General features: G+C 38.5%; 1 protein-coding gene across 2 annotated transcripts in view; it reads left to right on the top strand.

Annotated features, from left to right (window-relative positions):
* The window catches only part of NTRK2 (neurotrophic receptor tyrosine kinase 2), a 196306-nt gene extending 185190 nt beyond the window's left edge, over positions 1 to 11116 (top strand). For both annotated transcript variants that reach the window (XM_063422391.1, XM_063422387.1), the window contains 2 exons: positions 7987 to 8145; positions 8975 to 11116. In XM_063422391.1, the coding sequence (XP_063278461.1) occupies positions 7987 to 8145; positions 8975 to 9160 (345 nt within the window). In that variant the 3' untranslated portion in view covers positions 9161 to 11116. The remainder of the gene's footprint in view (positions 1 to 7986; positions 8146 to 8974) is intronic.
* Positions 11117 to 16320: the final 5204 nt, after the last annotated feature.

Consider the following 16320-nt stretch of genomic DNA (forward strand, 5'->3'; position numbering starts at 1 on the left):
GATATGGAAAACTATGAGAATGCAGAGTGTTTTAGTAAGGAGGGGCCATGTGATTCAACAGATCTTCTCTGGCTTATCCGATCTCCTTTCTTTTACATTAAGATCCTGAATTCCTATGTTCAGAAATTAATTTAGATCTACATTGAATTAACTGAAATACACTGTTCAAAGTGTCATTCCTTCCAATTTACCACAGCATATCTCCCTTTCTCTTAGCTTAGGTTGTTGTTTGTTGTTTAACACTAGAATACTTTATCATTTTTAATCAAAAGAAATTATATTATAAAGGAATAGACTTGGGTTTTTTTTGTTCCTACATTCTTCATCTGGGACATCAAAAAGCTATTATCCATTCGTTTTAAGTGCTGCACATTTCTACTGAAGTTAACTTCCCTTCTGTCTTTCTAATAAGGGATCTTTCTTTTAATCAGAGATGTAAATCATGTCACCTTCTTTGTAGCACTCATCTGATCTTACATCCAGAGGACTTCATCTTCTTTTCTTAGAAGAGTAAATGGCCTGTAGTGCAATAACTACTACAGTTTATTAATTATCCTGGATATTTGTCTGGCCCGAATTCATATTGTGTTGTGTAAAACACGACAATAGGCACAATTTCAATATCTGTTCAATTTAAGATCTTTGGAAGATGCTGAATTGCAAGATGCTCTGGATCATTCATCTGTATTAATTTCATGTGGTATCTCCCCTTCATTCTCCTTCATTTTTGCCAGAATAATTTCTAGCAGTCCATAAGCATTGCTGAGAGGTTTAGTAAGGACTGCATATTGCAATATGTGGCCCAGACAGAAATACAGGAATAACTTCTCCAAAAGCCCTTCTAGTCCAGGATCCTGTAACTGTGAGAAACTGATGACTGTGGAATAGTATGGAAACATGCTAAGCATATATTAATATTTTCCACAAGTATTCTCTTAGCCTCCAGCATTCTTCAGCTCCAGAGCTTCCTGGGCCAGAGATAGTATCTTCATATTTGATAGTCCTTGTCAGATTTTATCCTTCATCAGTTTGTTTAATCACTTTTTGATCCCAGATAGACCTTCCACATTGGCAGTATCTCATGTCAGTGCGTTCCACAAGCAAATGTACATTAGGTGACAGGGTGCCTCTTTTTCATAATGCCTCAGGTTCATTATAAACCTGCCATTTACACATTTTCTGGTACCTTGTGGTTGTTGTGCTATGAGTAACTGGTCTTTCTTCATCTTCTCCATACTGCTCATGGTTTTATAGAGGGTATTTAGAAGAATTTTATTGCCATGACACAGAACTGACACACAATACTGAACTGATGTTGAGTAGTTGAAGAGAAAATTTACTGCGTAATAAATGTTGCAGACCACGTTTCACTTTTCTGACTAAACCTCTGGTAGAATTAATTCAGAAATTTAGACATAAGCACCTTTTAATACAGATGAACCAAAGCAAGGCTTAAACTGAAAATGAAAGTACAAATTTTTAGCTATGGGCTAATAATATGCCTTATTTTCTAAATCAGTAAGCTCTTCCATTGGAGTGGTATGGCTTCTTATGACTGTGAAAATAATATATTGCTTTTCTGCAAGTAGACATGCAGGACTGATATTTCAAGAAAAGACATTGACTTCGTCTGCAAGGCAAGGGCATGAAAGAAATTAAAATAACAATTATTGATTTTTTTCCTGTTCTGAGAGAAACATTTGCCAGCTTTTATGAGGGGGAAAGAGCAGATGTTCAGCAAGAGAGGAGAGGTTTTCAGTTTTAGCAATAAGATATGATAATTTTTGCAGAGAACATTTCTTTGCAGTTATATCATCCTGAGATGGGGAAACAAGTCAGAAGACCAAAATATAAATAGTGAAAAATACCCTAAAACGGCATTATCTTGCAAGTATACAGGATTGGGTTTTTTAGAAGAAGGTGAACAAATGATTCAAAAGATTCAGCTTCTTTCTAGTTTGACAGACTAAGGTGTGGTTGTGTTAAAGAGATTGAATATATACTTGTCACATGACTTTTAATTTGTGCATACGCTGAACTATGTTGCTGCACTTAAGTCTACCACTCTGAATTGCAAAAGGCCTGGAAACAGCAGGACTCCGGAAGGATGCACCAGACAAGCCAGACAGGACATTGAGGCAGGATCAGGGCTGACCCCCTGGTAGTCATACAGCTTCATTGGGCTAACAAAGCAAAAAGATTACTTTTATCCTCTTGGCAGAAAAACCGTCACTAGTCTTTAGAGAATATACAAAGTGCTATGACACATTACTGAAATGTCACTCTGCAGGAATCGTGGGAACATGGGAACGTGAAATGTTAATGAGGAAGTCTGTTTTCCAAGGCTATGCAATTGGTTGCTGTGCTTTTTACTGCATGAATTCAGAGCAATCTACTACTTAAAGCCAGAAACAGGGGGAAAAAAAATCGTCAGAGAAGGGTTATATAACAGGATGCCTACAAAAGCTGGGAATTCCATTTGATGTCCAATCCAGGAGTGCTGGAGCCTCCCCAAACATGGTCACTGACATTTAGGAGGAAGGCTATGCTGACTGGTCTCTGTCCTGTCTGCTGTGTGCCAGTGGCAGCACCCCACAGCTGGGCTGTGAGGCCCCAAACCATCCATCACCCTCAGCACCACAGCCCCCCGTGAACTTGCGGTTAGACCAGACTGCAGCTGGCGAGCGTTGCACAAGAGCAGCCAGTCCCCCCTCAGGGTGCTCAAGTGAATAAGGCATAAAACCTGGTGTGAATTGATTGAGTGGGCATCTTAGCAACAGGTTGATCTGCTGAGGGTCAGAAGGCTCTGCAAGAGAGATCTTGATGGACTGGATCGATGTCCTAAGGACAGCTGTGTGAGGTTCAACAAGGCAAAGTTCTGAGTTCTGCACTTGGGTCACAACAGCCCTGTGCAGAGCTACAGGCTGGAGGAGCAGTGTTTTAAGAGCTGTTCAGCAGGAAGAGACTTAGGGGTACTGCTCAACAGCCAGCTGAACTTGAGCCAGCCCATGCCCAGGTAGCCAAGAAGGCCAATGGCATCCTGGTCCATATCAGACATAGTGTGTCCAGCAGGACACACCTCAAATTCTGTGTCCAATTCTGGACCCCTTGCTCTGAGCTACTGAAGTGTGTTCAGAGCAGGGCAACAGAGCTGGTGAAGGGTCTGGAGCACAAGTATTACAAGGAGCAACTGAAGGAGCTGGGGGTTTTTAGTTTAGAGAAGAAGCTGAGGGGAGAATTTATTGCTGTCTACAACTGCCTGAAAGGAAGTTGTAGTGAGGTGAGAGTCTTTCTTTTCTACCATGTCTCAACCGAAAGGATGAGAGGAAATGGCCTTAAATTACACCAGGGAAAGTTCAGATTAGAAAATAATTTTTCTCTGAAAGAATGGTTAGACATTGGAACAAGTTGCTTAGAAAAGGGGTGGAGTCACAGTCTCTGGAAGTGTTCAAGGGGCATCTGGATGTGGCACCTGGGGACATGGTTTATGGGTCACTGTGGTGATGCTGTACATGAACTAGATGATCCTTCAGGTCTCTGACAGCCTTGGTGATTCTGTGTGATGATTCCATGTGATTATTTCTTGTACCTTTCTGAGCCTGTTGCTTGTGTCTTATCTATGCAGCCTCACATACCCCTTGTGCCTTCCATATCTCTGTAGGTTGGCTTCCCTCCACCCACTGTCTTTGTTTCCAGCAGAAGTACGTGGCTTCATTTGGTTTTCTCTGTAAGAGTGCATATTCATTTTCTCACAATAATCAAGCAACAGGGCCTTGGATTTCTATGGCAGCTTGGCCATGAAGTTGGAATAGTGAGCATGTCAGGGTATAGACAGATCTATTTTTAATTGGAAGAAAGAGAAAAACTTAAACTATAAAATTAGAGGCCCTGCTTTGAGACTAAGACATGGTCCTTTTATAGCAGCCCTAGAAGATTAACGTTTGCAAATAAATTAGAACAATTTTCAAGGCCAGCTTCTCTGGCACCTTTCAAAGTGCTAAGTTCATTGAAAAGATAACTATCTTTTCAATGTCACCACTGAAAGTGGTGGCAAGTGTTAATGAGATTGTATTGTTGTAAAGTGCTACCTGGGACATTGTGGCGATTTTTCCTTAGAAGAGCTTCTTTGGAGACCATGACAGTTCACGGAGTGGGCGTAGCAGTCTCCTCCCCATGGGTTGTTTGCACATTGCAGAGGCTAATTCACCAGGTTTTCTAGCCCAGTATTGCTAGTAAAAGCAGCTAGTGAATATAATGGAAGGCTGTATCTGGGCTATGGTGTGCATGCTTTCATAAACTGGCATTTGGAAGTACTTAAGTCCGTACTTCTGTAGAAGTACAGTTCTAAATAAAACTGAATTGTGATATCGTATGGTATTATGGTGATAATGCAGCTGCTTTGAGGTGAGTATCAAAAAAATCTAATTTATATATATAAAGTGATCATACAGCTACACTATGGATTTTAAAGTGATAGTATATTAAGTTAAAACTCTAATGCTTTTAATCCTGTTATAACTTTAGCTAGACTGAATATAAAGGTTTTATTTACATCTAACTGTAGTCTGTTGAGCACAAAACCATTTGAAATATATGTGTATCAATCAGCACTGAAATTACAGTGTGCATGGCAGGGACTTTATACTGCAGAATGCTGGTGATATCTGAGAGCTTTTTAATAACTTACATTTCTTGTTAAAAGGTATGCTGAAGACATCTCTTTGAAGCACTTAGAACCTTTAAACTTTGGTCAGGGAAGTCATGTTTTCATTCACTAGTGCTTCTTGGAAAACACCTCCTAGCCTTGTTGAGATTATGGCAACAACAGCAAAAAGGCACCCCACCTCTCTTCACTGCTGTTATGGCACAACCCTGGGTGCTTGGACTTATAAGATAAAAATCAAAAGAAGCTCTCAACAGATGCAATTTGTTTCAGGCACCCTGCAAACAGTTGTGTCAAGCCCTAGGCTTCAGTTCAAAAAGCTCTGAAGTATGTGCTTCATTTTAGGCATACAGCTAGCACAGCCCTTAGTGCTTTTCTGAGCTGAGTGAGTGTTGACTCAGTAACCACTGATTTTTAATAGAGAAGAAAACATGCATTTAACAGAAGTGCCTTTGGCCCAGACATGTGCTTTTGGTGGAACTGAACTGAAATGCAAGGTTTTAAAGAGGCCGTGGGTAGCTGGCTTCTTTAGGTGGTAGGTGTGCCATGGGAGATGATCAGTGTTGCATAAGTTATCTTGTCTTCATTGCAGTGCCATCTGTCAAGGAGACCACCCTGTATAATACTTTTGTTGATACTTTGAAAGGCAGTAAATTCTATCTCCAAAAAGATATTGAGGTGTTAGAAGTAACGTGAATGATAGAGATGGAGAGACCGCAGGACTTCTCAGTACTGGTCAAGTCCTCTGTCCAGTGAAGTCTTGTGCCTTCAGGGACAGAAGTGGACACAGCTCCAAGAAAGATGATCTGGGAAGAACATCAATGAGCTCTGTGCCTTGTGTTTACCTGTAAACTTGGTGTCAATTCTAACAAGGAATTCTTGGTGTCAATACTAACAAGTCAGTCTTGCCATGACTGCAAAGAGAGACAGCTAGATGTATGATGTCACAGATCAGTTCATCACAGAGCCATCATTTGGTGGCAGTTTATCATCATCGCTGTAGAGATGTGTCTTTCATTTTCCTGAGTGACACTGGAAACTCAGCACAGAGTCCTACCAAAAATAGACTGGATCTGTAGTGAAAAAACATAAGAAAATTTGAAGAGTGGTTGGAGATTTTTTAATAGCTTTTTCAAAATCTCTTGATTTAAGATGTGACCAAAAGAACAGAGTAGAGTCACATATTTTATTGTCTGTAGCTTTCATTAATTTTTAAAGGAGTGAGTCAAAGAAATTACTGAACAGAACCAGTAGCAGAGGTTATATGATGAGTAGATGTAAGAGCCTTTTTAATATTTTATGAGACCAAAAGGTTCTCATCACTAACCATCTTTTAATGGCACTTGCACTTTGAATCGGTGTATGTGGCTGCATGTTTCTAAGGGACTAATTTTTTTGTCTTTCTAGTGAAATGCTTCTCAAGACTGGCTTGAAACTGGTAGTGATTTGGAAGTGTTTGGTTTTCATGTCAGTTTAGGTTATGATAAGGTGGGAAACTGAATGTTTGGTTGCATCTCAGTATGTTGGTTTGTTCAAACTCTCCACATCACAAGGGGGCCTCTCAGTCAAAGCTGAAAAATGCCAAAGCACAGAGATTTACAACCAGTCTGTTTGCCAGAGAGAGAAACTGTTAACATAGAGACAAATGGGCCAAACTGGGAAAAGCACGTGAAAATGTGTATCCATTGTCTATCAATGCAATGCACAGGAGCTGGCTCCCTTTTTAAATGGCTTAGACACCTGTGCATAGCAACCTGCGTGGAATAAGTAGCATATCCGCAGTGTAGCCAGGAACTGAAATTGGGAGCCCTGCCTGTCATTCAACAACTTGCTAAGTAATATTCCTCCATCACTCATACAACATCTCATGTGGAGGGAGTAGAAGGGTCTCATAATAAACCAAGTCTGAAAATGAAGTCTAAACCAAGTCTAAAATGAAAATTCTAGCATGACTTTCTGTTTCCATGAAATCAGTAGTGAACGTGGACTTGTGGTGATGCACAGAACAGGACTGAGCTATCAGAGTCATAGCTGGATTTGCTATGCTGCACTAACACTGAATTGTTGACAAATATCTGGTAATGGATATCATGTGTGATTTGGAAATAATGTCAACCCTGACTGTTGGGGTTTTCTTCCATTTGCTGTTTGAACATGAGAACAAGAAAGCCATTATTTATAACAAATGTTACATTCCAAAAGGAGAAATTATATTTTGAATTGACAGAATCCTGAAAGTGTAATTGTGGTTTCGTAATTAAATATATTTTCAGAAAGGAAAATGAGTTAATCAAGAGTAAGATGTCCTTGAAAAGGCTTCCCATTTTTTTTTTTTTAATCCTCCTTGGAAATATTCTCAGCTCTCATGGTACAAAAGTAACTATATCCATATAACAGTATCTCAGCAGTTACATTGTTTAAAAATTATTTTAATAGATTTCTTTATTGGTATGATCCAACCAGAATAGGACAAGCCAGGAACAATAAATTGTTTAGAACCTGGAAATAAAAGACTTTTAAAAATTTAAATTAAGGTTGGGAAACCTAAGTCTAAGGAAGTTTAATTTTCTGGGGAAGATTAAAAATGTTCTAAAAGCTTTCAGAAAGGTATTAATTCAGTGAAGGTCCCATTCAACAGGAGTTGATTTAGGGTAGGAATCTGTATCTGTATAACAAGTTGTTTATTATCAAGGGAATATATCCAAAGGACTGGTTGTTGTTTTGTTGGGTTTTTTTTAATAATGGACAGGGTAGTTAATGTGGAACAAAATAATTTGATGCATTAGCTGTGGAACTTAGCAACAGAAAATAACATTGCTTTAATTCAATCAAAGTTAGGATATTCAACCATAGAGATCCAATCCTACCATTTCTTACAGTCTGACCACAGTGTCTTCATGTATTTCAGTTGATGTCGTTGAGTGTCTAGGAGAATCACCTGTCCAAATTTCATTTAATGAATCTTGTTTAGTTTCTTGAGTGTTAAAATAGAGTATAGAACTGGCCTCATTCAAATTCGATTGGTAGTTAATATAGACCTCCCTGTTCCTTAGGTAGGGTGTGCCAAGTAAATGTTAAAGATTAGGTGGGACTTCAGAAACAACATCTTTTGAGATTTCTGTTGAGGAATGTATTGTGTGATACTCATTGTTGCTGGAGGAGAGGAGTTTGAACCATGACTCCACAGTTCTTCAAAGCTCCTCAAAGTGAATGTTACCAGATGGGGAAAAAAAGAAGCCATGGATTCTCCATGTTTAACATCTTCAGACTGCCTTATGAAGGTCTGAAGAAACTATTTCTAACTCTTTTATTTTTTTTCTCAGGTTGGGGGCCACACCATGCTGCCCATTCGTTGGATGCCTCCAGAGAGTATAATGTACAGGAAGTTCACCACAGAAAGCGATGTCTGGAGCCTGGGGGTTGTATTATGGGAAATCTTTACTTATGGCAAACAGCCATGGTATCAGCTCTCAAACAATGAGGTGTGTGTAATGTATTCTCAAATTGCATTGCAAAAGATATTATGCTAATTATTGGTGTGGCTTCTCTGGAGAAGGGACAGAGACAAATTTATTTATTAAAGGCTGACACTGATATATGGTGTTCATTGTATTTTCATGAACCATATGGTTGAATTTCTTCTTTTTCACCCTTTTATCCCCTGAGTGGATGGAAGGTGTTCAAGCAGAACTAGAACAGTTGAAATTTATTTTTTTCCTTTGTATAGCATAATGCCTGCTCTGGGTAGACCATGAGACAATGAAAAGGACATTAGCTATCTCCTGAACAGACGTATGTTTCAGAGTGGTACAGTGGTTCAGACATGGTACTGTTTCAGAGTGGTTGTCCATAACCATGGCAAGATTAGATTGAAGTAATCAATATATCTCTTGATTTCTAGGCAGTCACAAGCATCCCCCTTCCAGACATTAACCACAGTGATAGTCATAAGTTTGCACAGTATAGAGAGAAGAGACACTGATGCTCTATGAGAAGGTTGCAAATTTATCCTCCCTCTGAGGTGCTAGTTGGGTAGAGAGAGAAGTTATGGGATTAGTTCCCAGGTCCGATTTCCTTAGGTGTGCAGTGGACAATGTGGGTGAACTAACGTGAGTGAAGTTACTGCTCTTTGAGCACGTACATTACAGTAAATTTTCCAGATGACATACTGCTGCACATTCATCTGCCTATAAAAGCAGAGATGCATGGCAGCCACCACTGTGGCTGCTGTGGTTAAAGTTAACTCTTCCATGGATGAGCTCACTGTAGCTAGCACAACTGTGATGATCCTTTGCTTGTGATTTCTCATAGGTAATTGAGTGCATCACTCAGGGCCGAGTCCTGCAGCGACCTCGCACATGCCCAAAGGAAGTGTATGACTTGATGCTGGGCTGTTGGCAACGGGAGCCTCACATGAGGCTCAACATCAAAGAAATCCACTCCCTTCTTCAGAACTTGGCCAAGGCATCTCCAGTCTACTTGGATATTTTAGGCTAAAGTCTCTTAGCATTTCTTCTCCTGGGCTGCGGGAATGAATGTGTTCAACTGCCGCTGAACTACATTAAAATGTATTCTTAACTTTGACAGTATTAATGACAAAGTTGTGGAGAAGCTTTCAAAGGGCAAGCAATGTGTGCTTCTCCATCTGTAGACACAGTATTGACTTTTTGACATTACCAAGACGTATCTTCTCTCTTTCTCTCAGTTTCTATCTTTTTTTTCCTTCTCTCCTGTCTTTCTAATCAATTTGGCTTCTGCATTATTGTAACTCTGCATAGACAAAGGCCTTAAAAACCCAATCTGTTATATCAGCAGACTCTTCAGTTTGCCCACCACAACTAACAATGCCTTGTTGTATTCATGCCTTTGATGTGGATGAAAAAAAGGGAAAAAATATTTGACTAAAACTTTGTGATTTCTGCTGTATAGCTACTGGGAGTTTCTATGGATTCACCTCATTTTTTTTGCTTCAGCCTGTGGGTGGAAAAAGAAGACTGGTGTTCTCTACATGAAGAATGTTCTTTGCAGAGATGAAGCCAGATAGAAAGAAGACCCTCTTGTGTGATACACTATCTGGAGGAACTTGGGAAATCAGGTGGCATCCAACCCTACAAGAAAACACTGAAGTGATTTGATGGAAGACAAGAGGGGATCTAGCTATTTCCCTGAAAAGCCTTTCTGAGGACTAAAGGGATTGTTTAAAGAGGTGCTTTGTCAGCACCATTCATTGCCAGAATCAAGTAAAAGAAAAAATGATGCTGCCTGCACTGCACGCAGTTGTGTTACAACATGATAAACTAAACAGAAGGCCTTTTTTGTCTTCTGGTAGGGTATTGTTATGCCACTGGTGTAAAAAATGTTCTCCAGGTAGTCTTTTTTAGTAAAGGCTGAAGCTAGATTTAGTTACATACAGTATTAATCTCAAGATCACATGTTGAAACTATGGATTTTGATAGGACAAACTATAAATGCTGAGGCAAGTGTATCTTATACTGTGCTTGTCCAGCAGCATATTCCTTCCTTCCTCAATCCTTTATTTTTTCTTTTTTTAACCGTGCAAGCAAAACTGTGCATGGTCTTTGTCGATTAATGCCCTTTGTGCAGAAAAAATCACTCATCTTGTAGTACACCCTAGTAGGCATAGCAAACTCATAATGATATAACCTATATTTCATTATAAGAGGCTAATGGAGGACATTAGCCATGTTAAAATGCCTTTACAATGTTATAGATATTATAGGCTGATATAACATGAATAATCTAAAGCACGGAGATCACTGGTTATGTTTGAGACATAGCAGGGGATAAAGATCTCTAGAGAAAACAAATTACTCTGTGGTTATGGCTTGCTATTCAGAGTGCAAAGATTCTGAGCTCAGCGTCATTTTTGTATTGGTACTATTGCTGTCATAACCAACATACACACCTTATTAAATAATTTATTTTTGGTTGGATTGGCATTGTATGTGTATAACATTTGCATGGCCACTGTGTTGATGACCGCTGCATGGGTATACATGTTGTTTTTCAAACTAGAAGTTGACTATTTGAAATTTAGAGCTAGGATTATTTTTAATATTAATTCTTACAAATGAAAACCTACCTTACCTATTCCTCAAGACTTCTGCCTCCCTCTGTGAGGGGGCGTTATTGCAAAAAAAGTGATCTTTCTTTCCATTTTCTCTTTTTATTATTTCTTATTGATATGAGCCAGATCAAAATAGTCCATCTTCGTGTTGGGGATATTTTATTTAATAAATTAAGCATTTTATTTTTGTAAGTGTTCCCATAGCACATTTAATATATCATTTGCTCGCATGTATTATTTATTGAGGCACTTTAAGTTTTTTCTTCAGAAGCTTTTAGAGCTAGCTTATAAAAATTCTGAACATTTTCAGAAGAAAACAGTTCACTGGACACTGATGAAGTTTTATCCTTCTCAATGTCATTGAAAGGCAGCATTACAAATAAACATGACAGTGTAACTATAAAGCCATACTCAGTATTTCTTTAATAAACTAGATGTTATTTCTTAACTGCTACTGAACTGGAAACACATAAAAAGCCAGAGGAAGATTCCTACAAAATGGGCCTTAAGATTTTATCTAGATTGTCTTGGAGGTTCTCACAGAAAACTAGAAAAAGACTGAGCATCCAGTGAAACCCATTCTCTTGAGAATATGAATGTTATATTTTAAGGGAATTTGAATTTGATCTTCAAAATAACAGTGGTGGAAATAAAAGTTATCAGAGTCCTCTTACTGTGCAGTGGGAAGAGGGTGCAGTTGGTGGAAGGGGCTGCTAAGTTTCTACCTGCATATTCAGTCTTAGTTTCTTCTGAGGTGAAGAAAAAGGCATCTGAGGTGATGCTTTTACTGTGAAAGAGGCTCCAGCCCAAAAGCAAGCAGGTGTGTTTTGCAAGCACTGAAAGAATGTATACCAAAAATAACCACAAGACCCTGAAAATGTACTTAGTGGCATCATCTTTTTTGATTTACTAGTGAGACTTTTAGAGTCATTTCAGAGAATAAATAGTATTAAAATGCGTTGTGCAATAACATAGCAGTTTGTTAAATTTCTAAAGGACCAAATGTTCTACAGAGCCACCACCATAGATAACCTTGACCTATATCGTTAATGTTCTTGATAGTGCATAAAATGTATAATCACAGTAGAAAAGCTGTAAACTGTAGCTATACATAGTTTACATTTGTTCACTGAAAGGTGGGTAAGTGTAGCAGAGTGAGGAGAGAAGAGGAAGAAATATGTTCAAGTCACAATGAGGGGTGAGTATATGTGCATATTCATCATGCTTGCACTGTCAGGTAAATCGTGTACACTGAGTAAATATGACAATCAGGCTCATTTTAAAAAGTCTTTCTGGACCGTGCTATGAACTGACCATATATATATATATATAATGTATGTGTGTTTGCATATGACATATATATATATACACACACATAGCATATACATGTATGCCTATGTCTGTTGTATTTTACTTATATATGTGCAGACATGCATGCACATTATGTATGGGCTGTGTGTATATGTATAAATTCACATACACCTATGTTATTACAAATTATGATTAGAGTGCTATTAATAAATTGATAATGTCTGCTGAGTAACCAAATTTTTTTTCTTTTGATATTTCTTTTTCTATATTTGTAAGATTCAACTTTCTAACTGGTGTGCAGCATAGGCAGTGCTAGAATGCCAGAGATTTAACAATGGGCACTTTTCTTCCCCAGATAATTGCATAAAAACATTTCTTCCATTCTCATCTCACTTGTTGATTTCTCACAATGAAATTAACAAATAAGCTTCCAAGCTCGGAAAACAGAGTTTGTTTAACTGTCCTTTCTGGATTTGTGCTACTGTTGTTTTATTGTTCTAGCATAACAGTGCAGCTCCATTAGCATTTTATACTTGCCCGCAGTAACGAAGTAATTCCAAGAATGAGCTGGACTATTCACGCTGCAACATGACTTGTAGAACAACAAGAGCTCTGACATTCAGGAGTAATAGCAGTAGCATTTGCCGCACTCTGTCCTTCACTCTCAATAGATCTGCAGAACTCAGAGCTGGCCGTGGAGAAAAACACTTGTAAAGCAACAGCACCCCGTGATGCCTGATGGAGTGTACACTTTTAAAAGGACTGCATTCATTTTGACCTGTAAAACAACATATCTGTATATTGTCTGCAGGTTAATAAGTAACTGCTTCTTTTCTTTCTTTTTTTTTTCTTTTTTTTTTCTTTTTTTTTTTTTTTTTTTCCCTTCTTTCCTCCTTCTTTCCTTCTCCTACATTTCTTTCTTTTGCTCTCTTTCCTCTCTGTCTGTGCCCTCCCCACCTTTATAAGAGATTGTGGTTGATGTAGACTTCTACAAAACACTTTTAAAAGAAATTGAATAACCCAAGTGGCTAAGGTATAATGTGCATGTGCTAGAACAAGCCCACATTTGGGTTATTGCAGCCTGTAACTGAATTTCAAATCCTGCTATAATATGTTGTGGGGGGAGCAGGGAGGGACTGGAGAGGAAGTTGGGATTTCTAAAGAGAGATAAAGGTTTTGATAGCACAGAAGTTGTATTTTCTTGTTGTGAGGGCTAGATTAAACCACTGCTGCTTTGAGTAAGAGGTCCTTTAGAGCCTTAGTTAAAACACCTTTATTTGGGCAGGGTAGGGGGATATGTTGTTCATCACAAATATGAAGCAAAAAAAGAAAAAAGTCTACATGTTGCAGGGAAAACACTGTGAAATTCACAATAGAAACCAAGTGACTATTTTGCCATCTTTTAAGCAAATGTCTCAGGAGAAGAAATGGGAAATGATGGGTGTGTTATTTTTCCGACTATGCATTCTGCACAAGGTCTGTGGGGATTTTTTGTTTGCTTGTAGAAGGTTCTGAGTGATGACTGGCTGATGTTTTATAAACACTGAATATTTGAGCAAGGATTAAGGAAGCTGCTAGTAAGTGAGGCCGTTGGTTGGAATACGTGAGAAAACAGAACAAATCAAATCTATCCAGAGGCCTAATTCTTGCAGCTTATGTGTATCTTTCTGTAACTTATAGAAAAGCACCTAAGAATGTTTTATATAAAAATAATTTAATTCAACATTTATGTTTAATTGAATCACCAATAGAGAGAGAATCAATTAATTATGAAATATTTGTCCCAGCCCTTCTCTCCACCTATACTTTATGTATATATATTTCTAGATATCGCTCTGTTTGTCACTTTAGGTAAAGAGGAAGATACCTACATACAAATATAAATCTCTATATTGTCACCAAATTGTGACCTGGTGTGTAGAGCTATCTTTCTCCTTCTTTTCTTTTCTTTTCTTTTCTTTTCTTTTCTTTTCTTTTCTTTTCTTTTCTTTTCTTTTCTTTTCTTTTCTTTTCTTTTCTTTTCTTTTCTTTTCTTTTCTTTTCTTTTCTTTTCTTTTCTTTTCTTTTCTTTTCTTTTCTTTTCTTTTCTTTTTCTCTTTTTTTTTTTAATTTATTTCTTTCTTTCTTTAATGTGATGTCTCCGTGGAAATATTTAGTGGTTCTTGTTTTGCAGTTTGTTACAAGTAGTCATTGCTTTAAAACTTTCATTGCATCTTGGCTGATTTCAAAGTGATGCCTAGGTATCAGTGTTAAAAGTTTTGTTTGTGAATCATGTGACCAGCTTTTCTCAACATGACATGGAAAGTCTCTTGTATTACAGTGTATTTAATAAAAATGATGTCTTACAATAAACAATGTCATCCAAAAGAAAGATAAATGATTACTTTAAAACACTAAAAATTTCATGAAGTGTTGTGTGTTGTTTTCTGTTGTTTGAATGCCTTTGTTTACCTCTGTTCTTTTTAGGATGAAATTAAGGAAAAGTGTGGTTTGCTTAGAAGCATGGCAGATTTGCACTCTAAAACTGTGAAGCAAAAACAGATGCTGAACTCATAGTTCATGGAAGAGTTGACCAAAATCAATAGGACAGAGGAATGGCCAATCTGATAGCAGACTCATTTTGTTAGTCTTTGTTATCCAAGGAAAGATCATATTTGAATTCTTGTTCATTTGGGCAGCTGGCAGCAAACACCTGCTTATCTTCTAGCAGAAGCAGACCTTCAGGTATTTTCTGGCACTTTCCTAAAAATGTCCCTCAAACTACAGCCCTGTTAAAAACGTAGTTTTTTCTTTTTAACTCATGTCAGTCTACTATGAATATATTGTAAACAAATATAGCATTAAATCCAAGTCCTTAATTAAGATTCAGAATGTAGACATTCAAAAGAAGGTTCAGCAACTATATAGTGATCCCTCCACAATCTGTTGATCTCAGCCAAGCCCTTCAAGGTCAGAGTAAAACAATACAAGAGCCACTTTATGAATGTGTGTGCTTCCTTCTGCCAAGAGACCTCTTCAAGATTAGATGAGTTGGCTATAAGCATGCAAAAGGTCAAAGGATAATAATCCACTGCAAAGAAGCCTCAGGATGAAATCTGTCCAAATCTGAAAATATCATTAAAACACACAAAAAAACTTGTTGATGGTTCATGTTCATGCAGTGGCTTAGAAATGCCTTACCTGCTTTCATTATAAAATCCTGATGCCTTCTGGATTTAGTCTGTTTTTCTATACCAAAATTAAATACCTCTCCACAGGCAATTGGTTGTGATGAAATGTGTTTGGCAGCAGTGAGAGCTTTGAAAACCCCCAGCATTTATCATTGCCCTGCAGTCCCATCAGCATGAGAGCAACAGCCTGCACACAGTCCCCCACATTCACTTTTCCCAGGGATTTTTGAGGCCAAGGGCATGTAGCTGCAGCAGGGACAGGACATTACCACTCCTCGTGGTGCCTTTGCACCCAAGACACAAAGCCAGATGAGCCAGCAGGGCCCACGGTGTGCCTCAGCAGTACACTCAGAATTTTGGCAGCGTTGCACAAGCAGGCAGGTACCTCTCCTGGGCAGCCCAGCCTACTCAAGACTCCATTTTATATTTCTTCCACCTGGCAACCATCCTACTTGCCCACAGAGTGCCATTGCTCTTTTGAGCCCAATCCAAGATGGGCCTTTGGACAGGCAAGAAGTGTTGAAACACTTGCTCATCATTTGGTCACTCAAGGAACAAGAATTTTGTGTCTTCTGCCTATCCCACCTGGACACATACCGATACATACTGCAGCATGCACTATGTATCAGAGCAGAGGTTCAGTTTAAAAGCAGTGACTGGTGCCATTTTTGTTACCTTGTGTTCACTTCAGCTGTAAGGGTACAGGCTGCACAAAAGGCTTGAGGAAGGCTGATGAGTCTGATGAGCTCCTGAAGCTCCCAAAATACTCAGACTTGGTTTAAGATCACTCGTGCACAGCTCAGCAATATCCTTCCATGGCTGCACAGCATCTGAAGATCTCTCAACTTACCAGTGCCTGCCTCCTGCTTAAAATCCACAGAGAGTTGTGAAACACTAAACAGGTCATGGAATATGCAACACAAGTCCTGCACTTACTACCACTAAGTCTCAACAGACTTCCACATGTGATTTCATAGTGAAAAAGTCTTTGTGTTAAATGATTCATATAAGCTGAAAATCATCTTGATCACTGTACTGCTTTAAAGGTGCTTTCACAGTGCCTCTTGATTGTTCTCTTTGGTATTTTT

Source organism: Prinia subflava, chromosome Z (genome assembly GCF_021018805.1).
Source record: "Prinia subflava isolate CZ2003 ecotype Zambia chromosome Z, Cam_Psub_1.2, whole genome shotgun sequence".
NCBI classification, from domain to species: domain Eukaryota; kingdom Metazoa; phylum Chordata; class Aves; order Passeriformes; family Cisticolidae; genus Prinia; species Prinia subflava.